At 52.2% G+C, this 26,373-nt stretch overlaps 1 protein-coding gene across 13 annotated transcripts; it reads right to left on the bottom strand.

The window, feature by feature from the left end:
* Window positions 1-164: 164 nt before the first annotated feature.
* Window positions 165-26,373, bottom strand: RBM10 (RNA binding motif protein 10). Of its 13 annotated transcripts, none has more exons than XM_018043638.1 (24): window positions 25,946-26,373; window positions 23,956-24,097; window positions 15,139-15,322; window positions 13,421-13,657; window positions 11,562-11,631; window positions 9,665-9,738; window positions 8,205-8,291; window positions 6,070-6,130; window positions 5,723-5,902; window positions 5,200-5,360; window positions 4,938-5,035; window positions 4,764-4,851; window positions 3,969-4,155; window positions 3,729-3,868; window positions 3,509-3,626; window positions 3,324-3,415; window positions 3,072-3,236; window positions 2,009-2,158; window positions 1,634-1,699; window positions 1,368-1,556; window positions 1,214-1,288; window positions 799-905; window positions 594-723; window positions 165-507 (listed from the first exon to the last, which is right to left on the bottom strand). In XM_018043638.1, exons 1-24 carry the CDS (start codon window positions 26,013-26,015, stop codon window positions 382-384), a joined length of 2,997 nt encoding a protein of 998 aa, XP_017899127.1. In that variant the 5' UTR covers window positions 26,016-26,373; the 3' UTR covers window positions 165-381. The 13 variants fall into 13 exon arrangements, with proteins under 13 accessions (XP_017899127.1, XP_017899131.1, XP_017899129.1 ...); XM_018043642.1 differs by having other exon boundaries at window positions 3,969-4,083; XM_018043640.1 differs by having other exon boundaries at window positions 5,203-5,360.

The following is a 26,373-nucleotide window of genomic DNA, read 5'->3' as shown; positions in this document are numbered from 1 at the left end:
GTCTTGCTACCAACCCTCACCAAGCTGGGAGCCACCATGAAAATCACTGTGAATGCCACCACTGCCAACCACCTCAGCCTGACAAAGCCTTGTCTATCTGTGTTTATGTCCCCATGTCTGCATGGGCCACAGACCACTCTGGGACATGAGAAAGAGACACAAGCTGCGGACTTTTCAGCTTTTATTACAAAAACAAGGGTGATTCCAGCCCAGTTTTCCAATAAAAGTCTGCAACTCAAAGTTTGACTTGGTCACAGCTTCTCTGGCTGGGGAGTAGGGCTGGTAGACAGGTGCAAGGCTTCGCTTTAACCACCCAATATTTCATTTTCCCCCGCCCCACGCTGGACACCTGATGCAAGTATAAGTAGATCTTGCAGCTGTTCACTGGGCCTCGTTGAAGCGGGTCACCATTGTCTTGTGCAGCGTCTCCTTGTAGGACTCAGTTGACGTGACCCCATAGGAGCTGCCTCGGGCACCCAAGCCAGAGCCCCGCACCCGTGTCTGGGCCTGTGTGAAGGAGGCAGACTCTGTTAGTCAGTCAAGGCTACAGTGGAGAGCACTGGAGGATGGGCAAGGGATCCCAGCAGGCTCACCTCAATGGGAGTCACAATGCCCTGCTTCTTGCGGCCCAGGCCACTGCCCTCTTTCCAGCCCATGGCTTGGAGCATGCGACTGCCAATATTGTCACTGCCCAGCCCATCCCGCGTGGGCTGCTCAAAGTCCCTGCAGGGGACAGGGGCACAGTGTGAGCGGCAGACCTGCTGGCCCCACGCCCCTCACCTGGCCCTGGACACTCACACGGAGGCCGCAGACATGCTGCTGTACTTTCTCCTCTTGGGCTCCGGTGGCTCAGGGATGCCGTACTTCTCTCTGCGTTCAGCTGCGCGGTCCCGGTACTTCATTTGCTGAAACAGTGTATATGTGTGAGAATGAACAGGCTGACAGCTCTTTGCAGGAAACATGGGCACAGCTGGGGTCGGGGGGCCCACAGGGAATCAGATCTGGCCAACAGGTCTGAGGTCCTGCAGCTACCAGCCTCCTGCCAACACGGGGTAGTTGGGAAGAAGCTCGTGCATGAGGACAGATGTGAGGTGGCTGATGGCAGCCAGGCTGTGTCTAGCTGAGGAACTTGCCCGCACCAGTTGCCTGCATGACAGACGGGGTGCTTGGCAAGGGACCGACGGATGGAGCCGGGGAGTGGGTCACACCTCACCTCCATGTCATTCTTCTCAAGTGCCTCCAGCTCGTTTTCTGACAGGTGGGCTCGCCGGTGAATCTCAAGGTTTTGCTGTAAAGGAGGACAGGAGGAGAGTGAAGCGGTTGGGCCAGGCCAGGCTGGGGTTCCCTGCCAGGCCTCCCTCAGTCACCTTGTGGAGCCCGGAGAGCTGCTGGTGCCGGATGAGCGCCTCCTTGCTGGGGAACTGGCGCCGGCAAAGCAGACAGGCCAGCTTCTGCCAGTCGGTGAGCTTCTCCTCCCGCTCTGGGCCCCCGCGTTCCTGCTCCTCCTCACTGTCACTCTCCCCACTGTAGGCTGCCACCAGCCCCCTAGGTGGGCTCTGGAAAAGGGGAAGGCAAGAGGTCAGGCTTGGCTAGTTCACAACCCCCCACCCTTCTTTCTGCCCCAGGCACTCACTGGGCGGTCATCGCTGGCCAGTTTGGGGAGGTCCATGCTGGTGTGCTGTCTCTCAGCTAGTGCTCCCTGGGGTGGAAAAATGGAAGTGTTAGTTGCTCTGTCATGTCCGATTCTTTGCAACGCCATGGACTATAGCCCACCAGGCTCCTCTGTCCATGGGATTCTCCAGGGAAGAATACTGGAGTGGATTGCCATGCCCTCCTTTAGGAGATCTTCCCGACCCAGCGATGGAACCCATGTCTCCTGCATTGTAGGCAGATTCTTTACCATCTGAAGCACCAGGGGTGGAGGGACAGGGAAATTCAGGGACTCCACAGAAGGACCAAAGGGATGACAAGCCTGGGGACAGAGCACAGATGGATGGCCACAACACACCTTCTTCTCGAGGATGGCGTAGCCTGCATCGGCGGTGGCTGACTCCCGCCTTTCATCATCTCGCAAGTTGCTGATGGGCTGGAAGCTGTTTTTGAAGTTTTCTTTTTGTTTGTTGAGGCTGCGGGCCCAGCGTTCCATGTCCTTCGCAATCTAGGGATGAGGGTGGTGGTGGGGTGAGGCTCCTAGGAATCTACCAACTGCTGGGGTCACCAACTCCAACCACTGCCCTTGTAGCAGCCCGCCCCTTCCTGCCCTGCAGCCTCAAGTGGAAGGACAGAGAGGCAGAGGTTAAAGTCCCCATTTCTCTGTCATCCTGTCATTAGTGCTCCTCAGCAAGCCCCTCCCTTGCTGTGTCCCTATTCTCCTCATAGATGTCCATGCTATTAGGGTCGCTGTGAGTTTTCATCATTCTGAAATGCATAGAATGGCTTGCTTGGCATACAATTTTAATTAACAGGTGTGATTCTACGCCACATTTCGTATTGATGCCCAATCCCTACCCAGGCACACCATCAGTTTTAGAATTTACCAGGCTATCAAGGGAACACGAAGTTCTTGCTTCTAAGTGTTGCACCCAGACTGTCACACTCTTCCTCCTCAGAGAAGACATGGAGGTTCCCTCCAACTGCCCACCACCACAGAACACTGCAATGGCTGTTTTCCTGCCCACCCCCCGATGGGCCTGGAAGAAGTTCTCTGGCATGTGTATACACAGACAGATGAATACACGCCATCAGGTGGGGTTCTGGGCCCACAGGAGCAGACTTGTGCATCTGTTTCCCTAGGAAGGGTTAGCCTGGCTTCAGGTGTGCCCAGACCAGCCCACACTGTCACCAACAGCACAAAGGTTCCCACCAGGGGACAGGATAGTGGATAGGCTGCACTTGGACGGCAGTGGCCACCTCAGGAAGGTGGGCAGCCTGACTGTGTACCGAGGAGACGGCCCTGGCTCAAGATCACACAGTGCAGAGCAGAGCTGGACCAGGAGCCGGGTCTCTCTCAAGCACAGATACTGCCCAGAAGACACCTAACGGACAGTGACTGCTGGGCTCCCAGTGTTCACCTGTTGGGCCGTCTTAGTCTTGTGCTTTTCCTTCTTCTCTTTGCCCTCCTTGGAGGGCGCTCCTGTCTCCTTATGCCCGTCAGCTGACTGCTCCAGGGCAGGGACGTAGGTCCGCCTCTCCCCATCCCAGTACAGGTACTGCTGGCTCTGGGCATTGTAGTAGTACTGGGGTGACGGGAGAAGGGACGTGAGGGAGGACTGAGATGCCGCGGAGCAGACACCACCCCCTCCCCTTCCGGGCCGCCCCATCACCTGAGAGTTGGGATCATAGTAGAGGCCAGTCTGGGGGTCGTAGTAGTAACCAGATGTCTCATCGTACTGGTAGGTGGAGACGTCAGGAACAGCTGGGGAGTGACAAGTGTGTGGGAGGGGTGTCACACACCTCGCTGCTTTGTGAAGGAGCCCCCTGCCCCTCGCTGCAGGCTGTGGCTACTCACGGTACTGGCTGTAGGACTCCTGGGCAGAGGGACTCGTGGCCGGTGGCAGGGTAGAGCTGGGATGGGAGGGACTCTGGAGCTCTGACTTGAGCACAGCAGGTGATATGATGGTGTATGACTGGTCACGGGGGCAAGAACAGGGAACAAGGCTCAGTGTCTGCCAGTGACCCCATGTCACCCAGGAGCCCCCCAAGGACCCTTCCCCCTTGATTTCCCTCACCTGGCTGTTGGCAGCGCCCTGGCTCCCGCTTGCTTCAGCTGCTGACTGCTGGTAGACACCAGGAGTGGCACCAGGCTGGGCACGGGAGAAAGCCTGTAGGGACACAGAGTCCACCCCAGGCTCCAGGGAGGTCTCGGGACCTGGGAAGGGCAACAGAGAAGAGAGAATGTGAATGGCAGGACCCAGGACCCTAGGCCTGCCAGTCCCCACCGTGGGTTTGGGGGAGACGCTGAGGCTCACCTGCTCCAGCTGGGTCCCCTTTGGTTCCGGTGATGCCAGGGCCCTTTGCGCCCTTGAGGTAGCCATGGGCATAGAGAGAGGACTCTGTGCCCTGGCTGCCGCCATAGCCCTCATCCTGTTGGTAGTAGCTGTAGTCGACCGTTGGCTCCTCGGGGGTGGCCCAGGCACCCTCCCCACCCTGGGAGGCCTGAGGGGCAGGTGGGAGGGGCTCATTAGCAGAGGAGGTGGTGTAGAGGGGAGGGGAACCGGCTAAGAGGCATGTGCCCACAAGGGAAGCTAGTGTCTGTCTGCTGACAGAAACCATGCAGCCTTCAGACAAGAACACCGGGCCACAGCGGAGCGGGGTGGTGACAAAAACAAGACTGGAACAAAGACAAGTGCCAAAACACTCCCAGAGCTGACATTGCTAGATGCGCTGTGTGTTATATGGGTTGGGGGGTCAGACCAGGGAAGATACCATCCTCCCCGCCTATATTTTCCTCTCCCAATTTTCTTACAGCCACTCCTAAGTTCCCTTTTATCAAAAAAAGTTGAAACAATTCACAATGACACATGAGCACCAAACAGAAGAGAAAAGCGGCTGCGTGGCCCTGGAAAGGGAAGCCTGGGAGGAAGGGCTGGGGAATGGAGCTGCCATGAGGCCCCTGCAGCCCACACCGGCAACCATCGGGAGAGGGTTTCTGGTCCACGGGAAGCCGCTACAGCAAGGCAGCCCTCCTGTTTGCAGAGAGGGAGCGGGAGGGTGGAGGTGGCCCAGGTATGGGGGAGCTGGGGTGGAGGGGAGTCTCTGAGTACCTGTGAGATGGCCCACTGGGCCGCGGCAATGGCAGTGCTGGCCACAGAGGCAGCATTGATGCGACTGCCTTCGTTGGAGGCCATATCCCTGGGGAGGATGTCAGAGACTGGAAGTGAGACAGGAGGCCCCAGGCTGGGGGGCAGGCTGAGAAGGGACACAGGTGGGGCCCTGACCTCTTAGAACCCTTGGCAAACTCGACGTTGATGGTCTTGCCGTCGATGGTAAGTGGTGGGTGTAAGGCCTGCAGGATCTGTAGCAGCTGGGCTGCCTCCTGGGGGTGGGCAGGGCAGAAGGGTCAGGCCCGGGGAGGCCCCCGGCTCCATTGCCCCACTTCCAGGTTTGGGGCCGCGGTTGGGGAGCTAGGGTCAATGTCCCTCCTCCCCGCCCTGGGGGCCGGGACTCTGGCTGCCCGGCCCCCCCCTGTGCCGCCCTCACCACGATGGTGGAGAGCTGGATAAAGGCGAAGCCACGGTTCAGTTGGGTCTGCTTGTCCTTGATGACGCGTACATTGGAGGAGGACAGCACTGCATAGGGTGCCAGGGCCCCCAGGATGGAGTCCATGGTGCTATGCGGGTTCAGGTTGCGCAAAATGATGGCTGTGGGAAGGGACTCAACATTAGGGAGCACCGATAACCCCCTCCAGCCCTGCCCTCTGCTGGCTCCCCACTGCTTCCTCTCCCTGGCCTCCATGTTCTTGTACCTGTTGCTTCCTCCCACCTCTTCCTCTCTGCTTGTCGGCCCAAGTCCCAGCTCAGCCACTTGCCTGGTGAGAATCATCTCAACACACCCTTCAAGTAGAGTTTGGTAATGCTCTTCTTCTGCTCTCCCTACATTATGTGTCTGACTCCAAACCCGGTGGACCCCCGGGAAGACTAAGTCCTGGTCACCACCGTCTCTCTGGCCTCAGGGAGCCCAGCCTAGACACCCTAAGGCAGAGAGGAAGGAGCAATGGACTCACTGTCATTGGCATTCTCCGAGCTTGGCTCCGAGCCCTGTGACAGGGCCTGGGAGGCCAGCACTCCCTGGGCCTGGTAGGGCTGTGGCAGGGGCAGCAGGCCCTGGCTTAGCTCCCGACCCCCCAGCGGCAGCGTCTGCTGATCCAACCTCGCGCCCAGGGGCAGCTTCTGCTCCGCCTCTGCTAGGGGCATCAGGAGAGAGGCTGGTGACAAACTGGAAGGAGCTCCCAGGCAGGTCACCCTCCTTCCAGAGCTGTGACCTGTCACCCTCCTTCCAGAGCTGTGACCTGTCACCCTTCGCCCCTCTCCCCACAGTGTCCCAAGGAAGAGGGAGGTAGGAAGGCCGTACCTGACTTGGGCACCCCACATTTGAAGCACTTCTCGCGGCGTTTGAAGTTCTGGACGCCACACTGTGAGGCACAGGCCAGGCTGTCAGAGGCAGCAGGGGGTGGGGGGTGGGGGCTTTCCGTTGCACCCTCCAAACGTGGATCCAGAAATCTTCCAGGGATCCCGCCATGCCCCAGGAAGGTCCCAGGGTCGGGGGAGGGGGGAGCAAAGGGCTTTGGGGAATGGCTGTCATTCTCAGACACACAACTCTTTACATGGTTTCAAATTTCTCCTCAGCGCCCACCCCTCAACTCAGGAGTCCGTAACCCACCCCCTACCTCTGTTACCAACTGCTGTCTCCTCCAAGGGACCAGCTCAGAGACGTTTCCGCCTCCAAAGTCCTTTCCAAGTAGGTTCCTCTTCCCAGAACGTACTTTCCTTCTCAGAAACCTTCATCACTTTTCTATCCTTAAAAAAGTCAGTAGCCCCTCTCCTGCCAGGCCTCACCCCTTCATCTCGAGGTTGGATCTTGCCACTCTTGAGAAATAAATCTGCCTTAGGCATTGCAGCCTCTGGAGACCCCCAGTTTTCACCACATTTCGGTCTCTGATCCACGGTCAAGTCCTGAGCACTGTTCCCATGCCAGGCTCTCCGCAGCATGCGGCCTAACAGTAGGGAGCGGATGTAGCACAGAGGTGCAGCAGGTCAATCTGGAAATGGTCACCACCAGGGACTCCAGGAGAGGAGTGGGCCTTGAGGCCCAGCTTACTCAGCTGGGTATAGTCCGCATGGCTGTTTCACCTGGGAGGCCCAGAGGTTTGGTTTTGCTGGGAAGCACTTGCTAGCAGAGGACACAAGACATTTTGTGTAGCTGGTGTAGGAGGGTGGAGAGAAAGGCAAAAGCCAAGGCTAGAGAAGTAAGGTGACATTAGATCCCAGAGGAGCGTCACACTCATGTTCAGATATGTGCAGGTTTTTGGCAGAGTTGGAGGGACATGGTCAGAAGTGGGTGTGAGGAATGCCAAAGGTGAGGGAGTGGGAGACAGGCAAGAGGCCAGAAAACCAGAGAGGGGCCCATGGTGACTGTCTGGAGGAGGGGTGAGGACCAGCCTGCACAGTGAGAATGGCAATGGAAGGTGTTTGTGTGATGGACGTGACAAGACCAGAGAGCAACAGGATGTGGTAGATAAAGGAGAGGAAAGAACAGACTGCCCTAGTTTTAAGGAGCATCTGAAAATACAGGAGATGGAGTGAGTCCTCCTGTCACTCTCTCCAGAGAGGTTGGACATTTGCCTTCTGGTATTACTCTTATCATTTTCAAACAAAGAGGCCCCCCCCACTTTACTGGGCAGAGTTCTTCTTGGGGAGAGGCTTGGGGGCCCCTGCAAGCTCTCAGGACTTAGGTCTCAGGGCTGCCAGCCGGCTGCAGAAGGTGAGGTTGGCCTAAGGGGGGACCTGAACCCACGGTGGCACCCACAGCCTATGATTAGGAATAAGACGCAGCTCAAGGTTCCATCTCTCTGAGCCTTAGCCTCCTCCCAGGGAACATGACCGCAAAGACCTACAGCTTGTACAGTCAGTCTCTGTGGACCTGGCTCTGTCAGGGGTTGGGTCATCTGACACAAGCTCTCAGAACACCCTACACGTTATTCAGGACAGCAGCTGACAGGTGCTGTTCCAAGTGCTACCCTCTCATCACTGCATTTCAATCCTTCTGACCACCTCTGGGTATTTAGTATTTGCATTTTCGAGATGGGGAGAGTGAGGCAAAGAGAGGTTAATACTCTGACCTCAAGGGAGATTTTGAGGGAGTCTAATTTCAGCCAGTCTGGCCCTGATGCCCACTTTTCATACACCATGTTATGCTTCACCATCACTAGTCACTCACATAAACGTCTGTGTGACATCTACTGGGGTCTCAGGCAATATCATGCTGCATGAGGGCAGAGCCTGGCACTGAGTGAAAGCTCAGTATGAATTGGCAGCTGGCTGGGTGGACGAGGAGGGGAGTCGTGGGGGAGGCAATGAGCGGTGCTGCTGGAGCTGAGCCAGTTCCTCCATGCCCACACCACTCAGAGGCCCCAGGGAGACAGACATGTTGCCACCCCTGCCGCGGCTGTCTCAATCCATGGCACCTGCTGCCCACCGCCCCTGTACCTTATTACACAGCCAGTCCTCATTGATCTTGGGCTTGGGGTCGCTGTAGTGCATGGATACCTTCTGGCCCAGGATGTTGAGGGAGTGCTGCGGGGAAAAGCAGAGCACAGTGAGGCCTGGGCAGCAGTGCCCCACGCACCGTTTCAGCACAGGAGAAGAGAGTGAGCGAGCCCTTCAGCTGGATGGATGAGGGACAGGGAACGGAGGGAGGTCGGAGAACTGACAAGGGAAGAAGGAAGGGAAGGAGGGAGGGAAAGAGCCACAGCCCTCGGGCGCAGCTGTTTGCTGCCTTTCCGGGCACGCACACGTGAACACACTCCACCAGGCATACAGTGCTCGGCTGCCCGAAGCTTGCCGGACAGTGCGGCAAACCCCCACTCAGCCCTAACACTGCCAGGCCACACCCAGGGCCAGCACTACACAGGCTACACTTGGGATGAAGGGGACAGGGAGGGGAGGGAGAGGAGGGGAGAGAAAGAGAGAGAGAGCGCACGCGCGCTAGTGCTGGAGAAGGGGAGAAAGAAAGAGCCATATTTAAAAGATGGACGGTCCTGCAGTGAAGCTGTCTTCCCGTGGCCAGCTGGGTCCTTGGGCCCACTAGCCTGTGGACCAGCAGAGATGGCCCCAGGGCCGCCATATCGCCCCATCGCCCCATTCCCCTTCCCCCGGCCCGAGGCACAGTGCCCCATAGCAGTCAGCTGGGCTCTGGGTGGGTGAGCAGAAGCTTTGGGTCTCTGAAGGTCCCAAAGCTGTTGGGTTAGGAGCCCATGCCAGGCTGGGGGAGTGAGCTCCCCTCCCTTCCGGACAGCAAGACTCCTTGCTGGGAGGGCAGGCCTGTCCCCAGTGGAGACTCCTGGGCAGGCCAGGTGCAGTGGGAGGGGTGGGGCACCAAAGTGAGTCCTGGTGAATGAAACTATGACCCCTGACTGGTACTTTAGGTCAATAGAATCCTGCTGGCCTGTCCTATGGAAATCACAGGGCCAAGCTCACAGGGAGAGAGCTGGCAAAACAGGACTTGCTAATTAGTAATGCCAACAACTAAGCTTCCCCAGCGGCTGGACTTGCAGTGGTGCCTGAGTGAAACAAAGTCCTGGCTCTGCCTCACCCCAGGGCAGGGTGGTCCCCCGGGGAGTGGGCACCTGGGTGGAAGAACCCCCCTACCACCCCCAAGGCAGCCCTTCCTCTTAAAACTCAGCTGGGAGAGGAGGAGAGGTAGAGCTAGCGCCTGACCAGCGGGAAGGGCCAGTGGCAAGTGTGGGCTCTTAATGGGAAGCCCAGTGGGTAGCGAGAGACAGGAAGAGGAGATAGTGAGGGTCAGGAAGGGGTAGAGAGAGGGGTTGGGGGGGATGAGACACAGGACCACAGGGCAGGGAACTGTGTCCGTAAGAATCAGGCGATGGGGAGCGCTCGATTACAAAGTAGTATTTGTTTGGGGGGGGGTTCAAGTGCGGCAAAGCAACCTGATTGGCTTCCATCCATCGTGTAGCGTCCTGCAAGTGACTAAACTCGACGAAGGCGAAGCCCCGGCTCTGACCTGGAGACAGCATTCAGATACAGACGCAGTGGGTTAGTCAACAGCTTTGGACACACGGCGTTCCCGGGGGCGGGACCCGAGGGGAGAGGACTGGGGATGGGGGGCAGAGAGGGAAGTGGAGAGAGGAAAAAGGAAGAAAGGGAGAGAGAAAAGCAAAGAGAGAAAGACCAGGATGTGGGAGGCCAGGGAGATGGTCGGTAGGGGCAGGAAGGAGGGAAGAAGGGAGGCAGGAAAACACAGCCGGAGAGGAGTTGGGGGCGGGGGATACACACACGGTAGCTGGGAAGAAAGACAGAGATGGGGGCTCAGGCACACCTGCCCAGACAGCCTGGGGTGACAGAGACGGAGAGAAGGAGCTGGGAGGGAAAAAGTACAAGGAGAGGTCTGTCTCCAGAAAAGGAAGGAGGGCAGAGGGGCAGGCTGATGGTTTCACCTGGGCCAGAATCACCAACTGGAATGGTGAGGCCCAGCACGAGGCCAGGGTAGTCCAGGAGGGGTCCCACAACAGGTGTGTAATGGAAGGAGCAAAAGAGAAGCGGGGCTAGGCTGCTTGGTGAGGCTGGAGAGGCTCCAGGACCATCAGGAACCAGGGGAAGTCAGGGACACAATGTTCCCCTCAGCCTCACCACCATGCAGGGAAGGTGGGACTCCCCAGGGAGCCACCTCAGGGCCAAGCTGGGAAGACTATAGCCACCCCAGTCCAGGTCCTCCAAGATGGCAGGAGAATGGGGGCCAGGTAGTCCAAGGAGACCTTAAAGAATCTGTAGGGCCATGGTAGGAGCACCCGGGGCCACAGAGGGGGCCTGGAACACCACCCCGGGGAGACCAGAATCCTGCCAGCCTGGCTAGGGTGCAGCAGAGCAAGACCAACATGCTACCAAGAGAGACTCCAGGCCTGGCTAGGGCTGGGAGAAGGATCCAGGGCTTGAGGCCGCCGGAAAGCAGCTCCTCCTTTGGAGGTGCACACACTGGGAGGGCTTAGACACGGCGGGGCATGCTTGATCTCCAAAAGAATAACCGTTAGGATGCACAGGAGGATGAAATGGTATAATTACAGAGAGAGTGAGAGGTAGGGACAGAGAGATACACACACACACACACACACACACACACACATACACACACACACACACACACACACACACACACAGATGGAGGAGTGGGGAGGAGACTGAAGATGGAGAGAGAAGCCCAGGCAGAGCGAGGCCTCACTGGGCCTGACTTGGGTAGCCTGGGCCGGAGATCCTGCAGAGACACCCCACCCCGCCCACTAACCTCAGGCCAGCTCCAAGCAGCCTGCAAGAGGGAGGGAGGGAACAAGCGAGGCCAGCAACCTGGGCTGTTCCTTGGGATGCACTCTTGGACAAGAGCCATCCCCTGCCTCCCCTCCTGGGACACATGGGTGGGACCTACTTTCTGGTCAGAGGCTGTTACCAGAACAGTGTCAGGAAGAGCAAGGAGCACGGAAAGGAGAAGAAGAGGGAAGGAAGGGAGTCTACGAGGGGGATGGGGTACCGTCTCAGATTCTCAGAGTCCCACAGAGGACGATCCTGGAGCCTGGCCCTGGCCCTGCCCCCGGGGAGCACTCAGCGCAGCTCACAGCTGCACCCCCTCCCCGACAGGCCCACATCAGAGGCTCCTGGCCAGAGCTGTGAGGAGGGTGGGAGGAGGGGTGAGAGAAGAGAGGGTACCCCCAAGTGGCCCATTCCCAGCTGTGGCAGGAAGGCAGGGTGGGGAGGGTGGGGGAGAAGGCAGAGGCAGGAGGGAGACTCGGAGGCTGAGGCTGGCCAGCAGAAGGGGAGGGTACTGGAACGAAAGCTCACCTGAGGATTTGTTCCGCATCAGCCGGACCTCCCGCGCTTGGATGCCATGGGATTGCAGCTGGCCACGGATCTGTATGGGGTGATATGGATTGAGGCAGGCTCAGCACAAGGGGGCTGTCTGTGGGTACCAGGGGCTGGATGGAGGTCTCTGGGACCCCAGGGGGGTCACAGGGGTTGTGCACACTGTATCCACTCCCTCTCTCAGGGATTCTCCCCCAGTGATCACAGCTCCGGCCCCCTACCAGTACCCAGTCTCAGCTTTCAGCCCCAGATTTGCAGAGGGAACCAAAGGAAGGAAGGGGTGGGCTGCAAGGTGAAGCATGGCAGTGTAAGGACCTTCAGAGGCAGAGAATGTCAAGAGCAAGTGAGCCAGCAGCTCAAGAATGGTGTGCATGGGTGGTCTGACAACGGGCTTGTTGCAGCCACAAAGCAAGGAAAGCTGGGGCGCAAACCTGGCCCTTCATGAATGGACTGCCCTCCAGCTTGCATCGAGAGAGACCCATGACACAAGCCCCAAACTGGGAAGGACTGGGGTCTGAGCAAAGCCCAGCCATGGGCACTAGATCACGAACAGAGTAGGAACTTGAGGTTGAGACCAAAAGGCACAGCTGTGGGGTATGGAAAGCTTCCTGGATGACCTACGCCAGGCGAAGCTGCAGATGCAACTTGGGATTTGGACCAGGTGAGGCAGGGTCCTGAGGCCAGTGGCGCCTCTCGCCAACAACTGGATGCCTGTGCTGGGCACTCTGGACCAGTGGCTATAATGCCTCTGGGCCTCAGTGCCCTCACCAGGGTCAGCAACAGATTGGAGGTTCAACAGGCACACATGAGAATGGAGAAGAGAGAGACACAGGAGATCAGGATCACAATACTCAGGGAGGGCTCAGGAAACGGCTGGAACATAGGCTCTGGGGCTCAGCTGCCCAGGTTCAGACCCCAACTCTGCTCTGTCACTTGCTGGCTATGGGAACTGGGGCCAGCTGCCAGGGGCCTGGCCTCCTCATCCGTAGGATGAAAAACAGAGGACCTTCCCTGTAAGGCGGCTGTGCATGTGGCCCACCATGTGACAGATCCTCCACAAATGGAAACATGCAGCTACTGCCTGACCCTGAACAGGGCAGGTGGGCCAGACCTGAGAGCTCTCAGACACACAGGTGGGGTTTTCTCTGCGACAGCACAGGCAGCCAGCAGGTTTCAGGGGAGAGCTGAGTGGAGCCTTCACAGGCCATGAGGAGGAGGAGGAGAACTGGGTAGGGTAGTGAGGAGGCTATTCTAGTGGCCCACATGGGGTTTTCCTGCTCATGAAGGGAAGTTGGTACGGACAGGGAGGGAATGTCACACAGGCAGATGGGGTGGGAGGGCTGCAACAGCAGTGAAGGAAGGAGGACTCAAGGCTCTGTGGTTGTGCCAGTGAGGAGATCTGGGGCTGCTGGCAAAAGAGAGCAGGTGGTAGGGAATGAGAATAAAACCTCAGAAAATCCCATGGAGAGCCTCCCCAGCCTGCAGGGTCTCCACATCACAGCAATATCTGGCAGCGGGCCTGGTGAGCATTTGGCCTTTGATCGACATATGCAGAAGGGATGATCACCAGCAGAATGCGTGGAAGGAATGCTCTATTCCCTCCCACAGCCACCGCTGCAGCTCCCTGGCCAAACCAGCCTGTGCCACACTCCTCCCTTCCAGACTAGGAGATGACGGGGCCTGCCCGGGGGCAGAGCAGTGCTGGGGGACAGGGCTGGGGGGAGAAGGGCTGAAAGGTGCCGAGGAAGTGGGGGGTAAGGGAGGGGCTGAGGGCCCTGGAGGGGACCCAGCCTGGCCTCCTGCTCTGCCGCTTGCCCAGGGACATGGGGAGCACGTACGTCATCCTCAGTGGCTGCCTGTGGCAGCATCCTCAGCATGACGATGTTACTGGCCTTCTCCTCCTCCTCCTCCTCCTCCTCCTCCTCCTCCTCCTCCTCCTCCCCTTGCTCGGTCCGATAGTCCTGGTCCCGATAGTCGCCGTCTCGGGGGAAGCCTGGCGGGCCGGTAGGGCTGTGCCTGTGCCGCCGCCGCCGCCTACGCTGAGTCTCGGAGCCCGGGGAGGCCTCGTAGGAATCCTGGCCAACAGAATGAGACGAGAGACACCAGGCGGGCAGTCAGTCTGAGGGTGGGCCTAGGGGCTGGCCGCTGGCTCTCCGAGGCAGGCAGGCTCTGAAAGCCAGGGGTGGGCGGGCTCCGGCTAAAGGCTCGGGGCAGGCAAGGTGGGCAGGCCCTAAACTGCAATCCTCCTGGGAGTTGAAATTCTCCCTCAGATGCTTTGCGGGGGTTGCTTTGATGGGGAGTTGGGGAGAAGCAGGGGGCAGTGTTGGTGTCGGGAAGGAACTCCCACAGACAGGTGAGCAGACGTCCCTGAGACGAGACTGTTGGAGGTTGGCACACTAAACCCTACACTCTTTCTGCCCCCTCCTCCCTCACCAGCTCAGCTAGTACAAGCACAATTATTCCCTGTGCCACAGAAGGGCACACGTCACTTAAGACTCCCAGCCTGGGCCCTGTCACCAAGTTGTGGGTTTAGGAATCGCTTAAGACCTCGGCCAGAGTCAGCCAGCAAGGGCTGGCAAAGATTGCGAGAACTACAGCACTGGCCCTCGGTCCCTGATCCTCTGCCTGGCCAGTCCTCCGTCACCACCATGCTCCTTCCTAACAGGGTGTGGTCACTGGATTCCTGGGCATTGCCCAAACCCTTTGCTCAGCACTAAGCAAGGCAGGCCTGGGTCCATGCCCATCCTGCCCTCACGGGGGCCAGAAAACTCAACTCTCCACTCTTGCTGGTCCACCCAGGGCCCACCCAGTGCTCTGGACACATCCAGGCACAGCTCACAGTTGCCACCAAGGAAGCCTGACTGCCCACCATAGGGGTCTTTGTGCTGGACCCCCAGAGGGTGGCTGGCTGCCCATATTCTGCTTCCCATGGCTGGGGTTGCAAGGGTACCCTTCCCACTCCTCTGTACCTGTGTGGACCAGGGCCCTGAGTACCCCCTCAACCTGGGGTTCGCATAAAGCAAGGCTGCTTCATCCCCTCAGATGGGGGCTCCCTGATGGTGGGCATTATGCCTTCCCCTCAGGCCAGGGCTAACTATCCAATATGGAAGTGGCTAGCTGGAGCTCAGAGGAGAGTCCTGAGGGGGCTTTCCTTTCTGTCTAGGGGCTCTGCCACCACTGGGAATGCCCACACTTAGCCTCCCAGAGCCACTCCGCTTGTTGATACCCACGTGACATCCAGGTACCCTCCTGACCCTAGATGCTGGGTCCCCAAACTGGCTGGGAGCAGGCAGTAGAGGGCTTGCAGTGAACCCTGAAGAACAGGGAAGAAGGGAGAGAGGTGGTGGCCAGGGGACCTCAGAAGTACAGAGCCAAGCATGTGGAGGTCAGGGAGACCCAACCTGGGAGAGGAGCCCTCAGAGAGGGGAGTGGGGACAGACCCTTCAGGTGAGGCAAAGCCCTTGAGCACAGTCTGAAGGCATGGGAATGGAGAGCTACTGCACGCGGGGCTGCAGCCAGATCAAGGCCCTGCAGGAGCCGGTCCCCCAGCCCTCACCTCTGCACTCTGCTCCTCGGACGAGTCATCATAGTCATGCTTGCCCTCCTGGCTGCCGTACTCGCGGGGATATGAGCGGTAGTCCATGTCTCTGTAGTCATGATCCCGGCTACGGTTTTCCCCGCTGTCATCCTGTGAACGATCAGTGGCTCCGTAACGGCCAGTCCTGTCTCCACGTCCCCCTCTGGGGAAAGAAGGATGGGAAGGGATGAAAGGACAGTCCTTTCCGAAAGAGGTCCTCAGCTCCACCCCCACAGGGATCCCTAAGGCCAACCCCTAATTCCCAGGCTGCCACCACCTCTCCCTCAAAGCCAGCCCACTTCTCTCCTTCCCTTCCCCACCTCTCCATTCCCTCACTGGGCCTTCAGGTGTAGCCCCCTGCCTGGTCTCCTCAGCCCCCACCCAGGCCTCCTCCAGTTCATTCTCTCCACCCTCAAAGCAAGTGAGTGTTTCATAAGGCAAAGCCAATCAAGCCCAACCACAATGCTCCTCTGATGGCTTCCTCTTATTCTCAAGACACCAAAATGCTCATCAAGATCCTACAAGGCCTGCAAGGTCCTGTGGGCTGAGGTCCCTGCCGACCTCTTTCCCTTCAGCTCCCTGGGCACTGGACCACTCTGCCCCTCTGTTTCATGGTCACCTTGCTAGCGCTGGCAGCTGTTTTGTTAAAATTTCTCCTACTGAAATAACTGTAAAATAATTAGCTCAACACTGATTTAATGTGCATTTCTTTGGTGATTGAGTCTGGGGAAGGGACCACGCCTATTTGGTTCACTGCTGTATTCCCCAAAGCTTAGCTTAGTGCCTAATACTCAGCAGGTGCCCAATAATTCTCTCTTGATAAAATAATGACTCTAAAGAGCACTAAGTCCTAACCACTGGACCAGCAGGGAACTCCCAGTATTCTAAATGCAACCAATACGTATCTACTTAAAACAAGAAAAACTGGACACCAACGTAGACTACTAGCTAGACTACTACTAGCAGGATCGTAATCCTGGTTAGAAATGACACTAGAATGCCCATTATCAACACCATGATTATTATTCTAAGAAACTAGCTAGTAAACAATTAAAGGAAAAAAGAGATTAAAAGCTGAAAAGGAGATGGTAAAATTACTATTACTTGTAGATGATATGAGGATGTATCTGCCTCTGCCTCAGAGAATCAATGGAAAAATCATTACAAATAAATCAGTCAAGATGCTGTGTTCAGAAATTAATATTCAGGAATAAATACCTTGCTGGTATTCAGAGAGCCACTGTTCAGAAGTCAGAAGATTCCAAGTGTAATTGCATCAAAAGATTAAATACCTAGACATATGCAAGATCTTATGACTATACGTCACACATATGAGCCAGAATTCATCTGAAATTGGTCAAAGATTTAAATGGAAGAAATGAAACCATAGAAGAAAAGAAGAAAACACGAGATAGTTTTTTTTAATAATCTCAAAATGGAGAAAACTGTGACCCAAATCAAGAAGCCATACAAGAAAAGGCTATCAGATCTGACCATATAAAAATAAAACATATCTGTTTGGGAAAAAAAACAAAATCAGAAAAACAAAAACCATCACAAGCCAAGTCAAGACAGACAATAAACAAGGAAAAGGTATGGGGAAAAAAAAAAGAGAACTGGATTTACAGAAAATAACACAGTTGACCCTTGAACAAGCACTGACCCTCTGCTCTGTTGAAAATCCGAGTATAATTCATAGCCGACCCTCTGCATTTGTGGTTCCTCTACATGCTCAGATTCAACCATGGATTGTAGCACACTGTAGTACTTATTTCAGGTTCGGTGCATGATACTGGAAGCTTGGGGCTGGTGCACTGAGACGACCCAGAGGGATGGTACGGGGAGGGAGGAGGGAGGAGGGTTCAGGATGGGGAACACGTGTATACCTGTGGCGGATTCATGTTGATGTATGGCAAAACCAATACAATGTTGTAAAGTAGTTAGCCTCCAATTAAAATAAATAAATTTATATCAAAAAAAAGAATCTGTATATCAACAGACCTGTGCAGTTCAAACCTGTGTTGTTCAAGGGTCAACTGTACAGACGGTTTATACTTGAAAAGATGCTCTATCTCACTCAACAAAAGATGAAAATTAAAACTATACCGGACAGTTCATTTTTGTAACACTTAAAATTTATTTTTGTGTATTTTCCCAAATCTTTTTTTGTGATAAATCATATACATAATTAACAAAAATGTTACCATTTTAAAGGGTACAATTCAGTGAGTGGCACAATGTACACTCACAATGTTGTGTAATCATCACTACTACCTGTTCCAGAAGCTTTTCATCACCCCAAACAGAAACTCCATCCTTTAATTAAATAATCATTCCCCACCCTGCCTAGCAACCTCTATTCTCCCCTGTAAGTTTGCCTTTTCTACGCACCTCATATAAGCGGAACCATATAATATTTATGCCTTTGTGTCAGGCACGTTATCTCAGCAGAATGCTGTCAAGGTTCATGTTGCAGAATGTATCAGAATTTCATTTCTTTTTATGGCTACCACATCTGTTGACAGACAACTGGGTTATTTTCACCTACTGGTTATTTTGGATACTATGTATAATGCTGCTATGAACAACGGTATACAAGTATCTGTTTGAGTCTATTTTCAGTTCTTTAGGGTACATACCCAGGAGTGGAACTGCTGAATCCTATGGGTTTCCCAGGTGGCTCAGTGATACAGAATCCACCTGCCCAATGCAGGAGACACAAGTGATACCAGTTCGATCCCAGGGGTGGAAAGATCCCCTAAAGTAGGAAATGGCAACCCATTCCTGTATTCTTGCCTACTCCATGGACAGAGGAGCCTGGTGGGCTACAGTCCATGAGGCTGCAAAGAGTAGGACATGGTAACTCTAATTTTTTGATGAATTGCCAGTGTTCCATAGCATCTGTACAATTTTACATTCCCACCAGTGATGCAGGTGCCAATTTATCCACAGTGTCATCAACACTTGTTACTTTGCCTTTTTTTCATGTGCTTATTGGTCATTTATACCTCTTCTTTGAAGAAATGTCTATTTGAATCTTTTGCCCATTTTTGAATTAGGTTTTTCTGTTACTGTTGTAGTTCTTGATATATTCCGGGTGTTAATCCCTTATAAGATATATGATTTGCAAACACATCCTCCCACTCTTTAGAATGTCTTTTCATCCTTTTGAATAGTGTTCTATGATGTACAGAAGTTTCTAATTTTTAAAAACATTTTATTTAATTTTTTGGCTGTGCTTCCTCTCAGTTGTTGCAGTACGCAGGCTTATCCCTAGTTGTGGCATGTGGGGTCTCTAGTTGAGGTGTGCGAGTTAGTTGCCTTGAGGCATGTGGGATCTTAAGTTTCCTGACCAGGGATCAAGCTCATATTCCCTGCACTGGAAGTGTGGAGTCTTAACCACTGGACTACCAGAGAAGTCCCAAAGTTTCTAATCATGATAAAGTTTATTTTAAAAAACGATAATTTTAGATTTACAGAAAAGTTCAAAGATAATAGAATTCTCATATACACTTCACACAGTTTCTCCTCATGTTAAGAGAACCATGGTACATTTGTCAGAACTAAAAAGTTAACTGATCTATAGATTTTATTAGCATTTCACTATTTTTCCACTACTATCCTCTTTCTGTTCCAGGATTGAATCCAAGATACCGTATTGCATTCAGTTATCATGCCCCTAGTTTCCTCTGGCCTGTGAAAGTTTCTCAGTCTTGCCTCGTTTTTTTTTTAATGACCTTGACAGTTTTGATGCATGCTGGTCAGGTAATTTGTGGAATGTACCTCAACTTGGGTATATCTGATATGTTCTTGTTATTAGATGAGGTTAACAGAGCTGACGGAGAAGGCGATGGCACCCCACTCCAGTACTCTTGCCTGGAAAATCCCATGGACGGAGGAGGCTGGTAGGCTGCAGTCCATGGGGTCGCGAAGACACGACTGAGCGACTTCACTTCACTTTTCACTTTCATGCACTGGAGAAGGAAATGGCAACCCGCTCCAATGTTCTTGCCTGGAGAATCCCAGGGACAGGCGAGCCTGGTGGGCTGCCGTCTCTGGGGTCGCACAGAGTCGGACACGACAGAAGCGACTTAGCAGCAGCAGCAGCAACAGAGCTGAGCTACCCATTTGATCACACTACATCTCAGGTGCATGCTATCAACATGACTTACTACTGGTGACACTGAACTCGATCATCTGGTTATGGTGGGGTCTGCTGTAAAGTTTCTTTTTCCCTTATACTCTATTCTGTAGAAGCAAGTCACTAAATCAGCCCACACTCAAGAGGAGGAAAAATTAATCTCTACCTCCTAGAGTGGGGAGTATCTACATATATTATTTGAAATTCTTCCCTAAGGAAGATCTTGTGATCAAATGTTTTTAACTCAACAAATCTTCAAAAGTCCAAATGTTTAACAACAAACTGTTGGCAGGGCTGTATGGGAAATAGGCACTCTCATATTGGTGGTACGAGTGAAAATGGAATGATCCCCATGGAGGGGAACTTGGCAATAGCTGGCAAAACTAAAAATCTATATGCTTTCTGACCCCCAATTTTTCTTCTGGGAATTTATGTGCTAAAGCAGTATGTATACAGAAATAGTATTCAATGTGACACTGTTTATAATAGCAAAGGACAAGAAACAACTTAGAAGAGTCAGGAAAATTCTGTTTAAAAAAAAGACTCATGATGGGGAGAGGAACCCAATCAACTATTAAAATGTATTATAAACGTCCTAAAAGGACGTTTTTGGAACAACTGATGACATCTGAAAACAGACTTACAAGACAAAAGTACTGAATCAATGTTAAATTTTTTGATATTGATAAGTATCTTGTGATTATGAAAGAGAAAGTAGAAGAACTAAATATTTTCTATAGTATTTACTGCTCATCCACTAACTCAAAAGATTCTGAAAAAAAAAGGTGTTACGTATAAAAAAGGAGAAGGAGAGGGGAAGGGAGAGGGGAGGAGAAAAAAAGAGAGGGGGAAGAAGGAGGGAAAGAGTAGGCTTGTAGGTAGGCAAAGCAAATGTGGCAAAATATTTACAGTTAGTGCTTCTGGGTAGAGGACTAAGGGAGTTCACTGTACTTCAATTTTTTTTTTGGTAAATCTGAAGTTTTTTCAAAGTAAGAAGTTATAAACATACATATATATATACCATGATCAAGGAGGGTATACCTTAAGAATATCAAGGATGCAATTTAATGCAATTATGAAGTTGATAGACAAAAGGAGAAAAAAGCATGTAATTATGAAGTTCAATACTCATTTATGATCGGTTTTAGCAAACCAAAATTAGAGAATTTTCTTGATTTATTAAAGACTACATTTTAAGAGCCTACAGTACACATCACACTTGATGCCAAAGCAAAGGAGGTTGCTTATCAGGCCCGGACTGATTTAGAAAGACAATAAAAATCAACAATGATTGAGTAGAAATAACAAGAGAACACAGCAGAGATAAGGTAATTTACAAAAATCAGCAGCGTTCATTTACCCCAGCAAATACCAGCTTGAGAAAAAAAAAAGATGCCAATAAAAACTACTGAAGCACCTCTGAATTACTTTAACAAACAATACACAACCAGATTAAATTTAAAACCTTTTGCACAGCAAAGAAAACCATCAACAAAACAGAGACAACTGACTGAATGGGAGACAATATTTGCAACCGGTACGACCAATGAGGGATCAATATCCAAAATATATAAACAGCTCATAAACTCAATATCAAAACAAACAAAAACAAACTTGATTTAAAAACAGAGAAGACCTGAATAGACATTTTTTCCAAAGATGACATACAGATGGCCAAGAGGCACATGAAAAGATGCTCAACATCGTTAATTATCAGAGAAATGCAAATTAAAACCACAGTGAGATATCACCTCACACCTGTCAGAATGACTATCATCAAAAAAAACACAGACAACAAATGCTGGTTGAGAATGTGGAGAAAAAGAGGACCTTCATACGCTGTTGGTGGGAATGTAAACTGGTGCAGCCACTGTGCAAAACAGTATGAAGGCTTCCCAAAAAACTAAAAACAGTCCACTCCTGGGTATATATCTGAAAAAAAAAAAAAAAGATCAAACACTAATTCAAAAAGATACATGCACCCCAATGTTCACAGCAGCATTATTTACAATTGGCAAGATATGGAAGCAACCTAAGTGTCCAGCAATAAACTGAGTGGATAAAGAATATGTGTTATACACATACACACACACACACGAATTAATCAGCCATAAAAAAAAAGAATGGGATTTTTCCATTTGCAACAACATGCATGGACTTAGAGGGTATTAATGCTAAGTAAAATAAGTCAGACAGAGAAAGATAAAGTCTGTATGAGCATGACAAAACAAAACAAATAAATTCACAGATATAGAGAACTAGTGGTTACTAGTGGAAAAAAGGAAAGGGACAGGGACAAGATAGGTGAGAGCATTAAGAGGTACAAACAACTATGTATAAAATATATAAGCTACAAAGATATATTGGACAGCAGGGGGAATACAGCCAGTATTTTGTAATAATTATAAATCAAATGTAACCTCTCAAAATATATCACTACGCTGTTCACATGAAATAATGTACATCAACCATACATCAATGGGGAAAAAAGGTAGTATCCAAGACCTGTATTTTGGTTTATTCAGATTTTTATGTCCTTTAAATGAACCTCGTAGGTCTTTATGACCTGTTTAAGAGGATGAGATGACTACTTACAAAGATGACAATTTTCCTGAAGTATATAAATTTAATGCAACCTCAAAGTTTTTGAACTTTTTGAAAGACTTGATAACTTTTTACATAAAGCTACAAAATGACTAAGTCAACTTCTAAAAATAAGAGCAGAGTAGGCACTATTAAGACATTCTATAAGGCCACAGAACGCTAAGGTTCTGCAAAAGAATAGCAAAAAGACCAATGCAACAAATCAGACCACTCAAGACAGATCCATGTACATGAGGGAACTTGAGATGAGATGAGGTACCACAAATCAATAAAGAAAGAATGACCTATTTTGGGGGTGATACTAGGAACACTGCCTACTATATGGAGGAAAATAAAACCAGAACCTACATTATAACATATTTAAAAGTGGACTCTAGATGGATTTAAAGACCTGAATGCAAAAGGTAAATAAAGTTAGGGATCCAGAGACAAGAATAGAGAAGATTTTTCAAAGGACAGATTTTAAGAAAAAAAGTGATGAGTCTTAGCACACCAAATGTAAGAACAGATATCCACCCTTGAGAGAATTATTAAATAAGAGGCAGCAGACACACCCCATGGTGTCCTTGGGACCAATTAGAAGCAAAGCACTAACATACAGGTAGCAATACAGACAGATCTTTAAAATGCAGTGCTGAATAATATAAAGCTCAGGAAACAGAATGAAAACTGTAACATTCTGCCATTTGTGTAAATTGAAAACACTCCAAACAAAACCACATATTTTAGAAGGATACATTTCAAAGACAACAGAGCAGCTGCCTACAGCTATGGGAATTGCAAATAAAACAGGAAAAAATAAATATGGCAAGAGGCGGTCTTGTACCAACCTGTGACAGAAACATACCTTGAACTGGAAAAGTATGATTAACTCAAACCCTTGCACTTGAGGTTCTTTAAAAGCCCAAAGAAAGCCAGTGGCTTTACCCTGCAATGAAGTCTGAGGCAAGTAAGCTACCTACTCAAAGTTAGAAATTGCCACACAGCACTACTATTGAATACCATCCAAAATCGAATGCCTTTCACAAGACATTTTGAAAGGTCAAGGCTGAATAACACCTGATGATAACCACATCTCAAATTCGGGCTCATCACTTTTCAGAAACCAAAATGTTATAATTCTACATGTTTCAAAAGGGGGTGGTAGCAGAAACACTTTGTAAGGCAATAAAAAAATTATTTCCTCCATGACTTTTTCATAAATCTACTGACTTTTGATAGAGGCTCTCTGGGACAGTTAGGTCTACTTTTCTATACAATCTTTAAATATCAGGAATGAATCATCTACATTAGAATCAAGTAAGGTGATCCACCAGTATGGTAAGGGTGTGATCTAGGATCTCTGTATTTTACCAAGTGTCCCATCTGTTTCTGGTTAGTCCCAGAGTTTAAAAATAACTGGATAAGAGTGTCCACACCAACTTCACCCCATCCTGTCCCTGAATCCCAGATCTTAAAAAGACCGTGGCTGAGTAATACTATCTGACCTGGTTTGCCCCATACATTTTCTGGGCAAATTTCTGACTCTGAAGGCAACCCCTCCCCCATCCATCCCTCAAACCCAAAGCTACAGCCCACACCTCTCCCCTGAGAATCCACAGGCACTTACAACCCAATAACTGCCCACCTGTCACCCACCTTTGTCTGTCCTGTGGTGGCTGTCCATACCTTCCATACCTACCTGGGTCATCCATCCAAAGTGGAAACCTGGGCATCAGTCTCCATGCCTCCCTTTCTCTTGATCCCTTCCCGCCCTTCAACTGCACGTGGTGCCTATCAACCAGAAACTGTGTGGCCTCCCTTGTGAGACCCTAAGTGAGGAGAAGGCTGCAATCTTATTTGTCTCGTTTATCAATGCACTCCCAGAGCCCAGTACACGTCCTGGCTCTTGAGTGCCAAGTACATGTTTGCTGAAAAGAAACCAATCATCTGCAGCACTGTTTGATTTTTTCTTGCCCAGATGCCCCCTCCAAGCACTTTCCTGGATCGATTCTCACACAGGAACAAACCTAAGCTGCTTGGGAGAGGGTGGGGGTTAGAGGGGAACTCACCGTCTTTCATACTCCATGTCCTGACAGGGCCTGCGAGGGCTGCTGGGGCCCCTCCTCAGCCGCTGGCTCCGTTTCACTTCCCAGCCACCCCCAGTGCTGCCACCATGATCTGCCAGCCTGGGTGATGCCTCCTGCAGGGACTCTGGGAAGAGCAGAAGGAAGAAAGAGGTCAGGGCAGTTGTGGCAGAGAGGGTCTCCTTGAGAAACGCTTGGTGCCGAAGCTCTCTGCTGTCCCCAAGCCCAGCAACGCTGTATCCCAACTCCTAGGGCTCCTGAGGATTGGAGCAGGAAGGCAGCCCTTATTTGGCCTGCTGCTTCCCTTCCCTACAAACGCGAGGCTAGAGCCGGCCACCCTGGAAATAGCACAGCCCTCGGCAGGCACAGAGCATCTTGCAGAGAGACCTGGTGGTGCCACCCATCCTGGGATCATGGCTTTGCCATCTGAGACTGGTAGACCAAGCCTGGAGCTACTTGCCCGGGGGTGGGGGTGGGCTCTCGGTGCTGGACAACTTGTCTGAGATTGGGCACACTAGGCATGGAGGCAAGTTTTCATGACCGGAGTCCCAGGCACCCACCAGGCTCCTTCCATGAGCTGCCAGGTGCCATTTCATCCTCCCAAGAAGATGCTGGCTGCCCACTATGAGACGGCAGGAGACCATGAAAGGCTCCGGGGCTAAAGGGGCGAACCTGGCAATGAGACAGCTGCCGCCTCCCTAGGCTCTGGGCCAACACGGTTTTGGCCCTCACTCGGCAACTGGCTTGGCCCTGAGCCTGTCTCTTATGCACAGCCAGGTTCCCCAAGACGGCTCCCTACCCAGGGCTCTGGGCCCAAGTTACTCAGAGGTTAAAAGCAGCCCTTTTGGAGCCTGTTTTGAAGCACTGTGTTATTCTGCTGGAATGGGAGAGCAGTCACTTCACGGCAACCCTCAGTGCGGCAGTGAGAACCAAGGAGGGCCGAGAGCCATGTGACCGGGCCAGGGGTCACCACAAAGTATCCCTGAATCTTCAGGCCCCACCCTCTGAACAACAATCAAGCAAAAGCCAGGCATTAACAGCACCTGCCCAACACTAGGTTGCCACCACACCTTTCCTTCATGTATACACTCTTACCAATTTTCTCTTCCTCCTAAAGTCTCAGGGAATGAGAGTTACCTGCTCCCAGATGGGTAAGACTTAGAATCACAACCAGGGAACCCAGTGGATGAGAGCCAGAGACAAAACCCTCAGTATATCTGGCAAAGGCATCTATAACAGATAGGGACCCAAGTCACAGGCTTGAGCCCCGAAGAACTACAGGCCAAAACCACGGACAGGGACCCACAATAAATACGGGTCATAATCACACAGGCCCCCCTTTCACAGAATAAGCATTAGAGTAACCAATACGAACCTCCCCTCTCCCCAAAAAAAGGAGCAGTCAAGTCTTACACACCTTCCTTGAACTTTCCTCCCCCACCCAGTAAGTGGATTACGGCCAGTCCTAATAAGACTCTATGGGTAAGGACCCCCTCCCCATGGATAACCAGAGTTACAGACAGAGGTTCCGAGGATAGAGACCCGAGTCAGATCGACGATCTCCCTTCTCCTCCACCCAAGAATAAGGACCAGAGCCACAGAACACTTCCCCATGGGTTGGTTAGTACCAAAGTCACACACGAAAGCAGAGAGCACACTTTTTCGGCTAAAAAGAAAAGTCGCAGACAGCGGCCTCCCACGGAAAAAGTTCGGCGTCGCAGACACAGTGAGCCATAGGAGCCCACTCCCATCCGTCCCTCCCTTCCCCCAAGCCGCGTGCACCCATCCAGTGCCCCAATCGCGCAGGCGCCTCTGCTCTCAAAAGGAGAAAAACAAAAAACAATAAAAAAAGACACCCTCTCCCAGGCTCACAATGTGCAAAGCATCGGTCGGTTCTGCGCGAAGCCCAGACCCATCGACCACAGTCTGCCCTCGTGGGTCCTCTATGCAACCCCCTCCACCCCCGGCCCCTTACCTCCGCCCCCACGACCAGCGTCGACTCTCACCTTCTGCGCCCGGGCTGTCAAGGGAGGGCTCCCGGACATCACCTCGGCCCGCCGCCACCTCCTCCAACTCTTCCAGCTCTGCCCGAGCCGGTCCGCGCAACTAGCAAGTCCGAGGCTGGAGGCAAAAGGGCGGAGGAGGGGAGGGGAAAAGCGCCAGGAGCGCTGCCCTCCCCGGGAAACCCACTGTCGCCTACTCCCAGCCGGCCGCGATCACCAACACAAAATGGCGACGATGAGAAAGGAGCCGGCGCTTCGACCACCATCCACCTACTAAGGGAGCGCGCTCTGGCCAACCCCGTCTATTGGTCGCTGTCAGCCCTCGGTCATCCCTGGCCTATTCTGATTGGCAAGCATATTGCCACCCCTTGCGAACGCCCGCAAGTCGAGAAAAGCGGCA

Source organism: Capra hircus (genome assembly GCF_001704415.2).
Source record: "Capra hircus breed San Clemente chromosome X unlocalized genomic scaffold, ASM170441v1, whole genome shotgun sequence".
NCBI lineage: Eukaryota > Metazoa > Chordata > Mammalia > Artiodactyla > Bovidae > Capra > Capra hircus.
The sequence above is the reverse complement of the archived record's forward strand: the minus strand, read 5'-3'. Positions and strand labels throughout refer to the sequence as shown.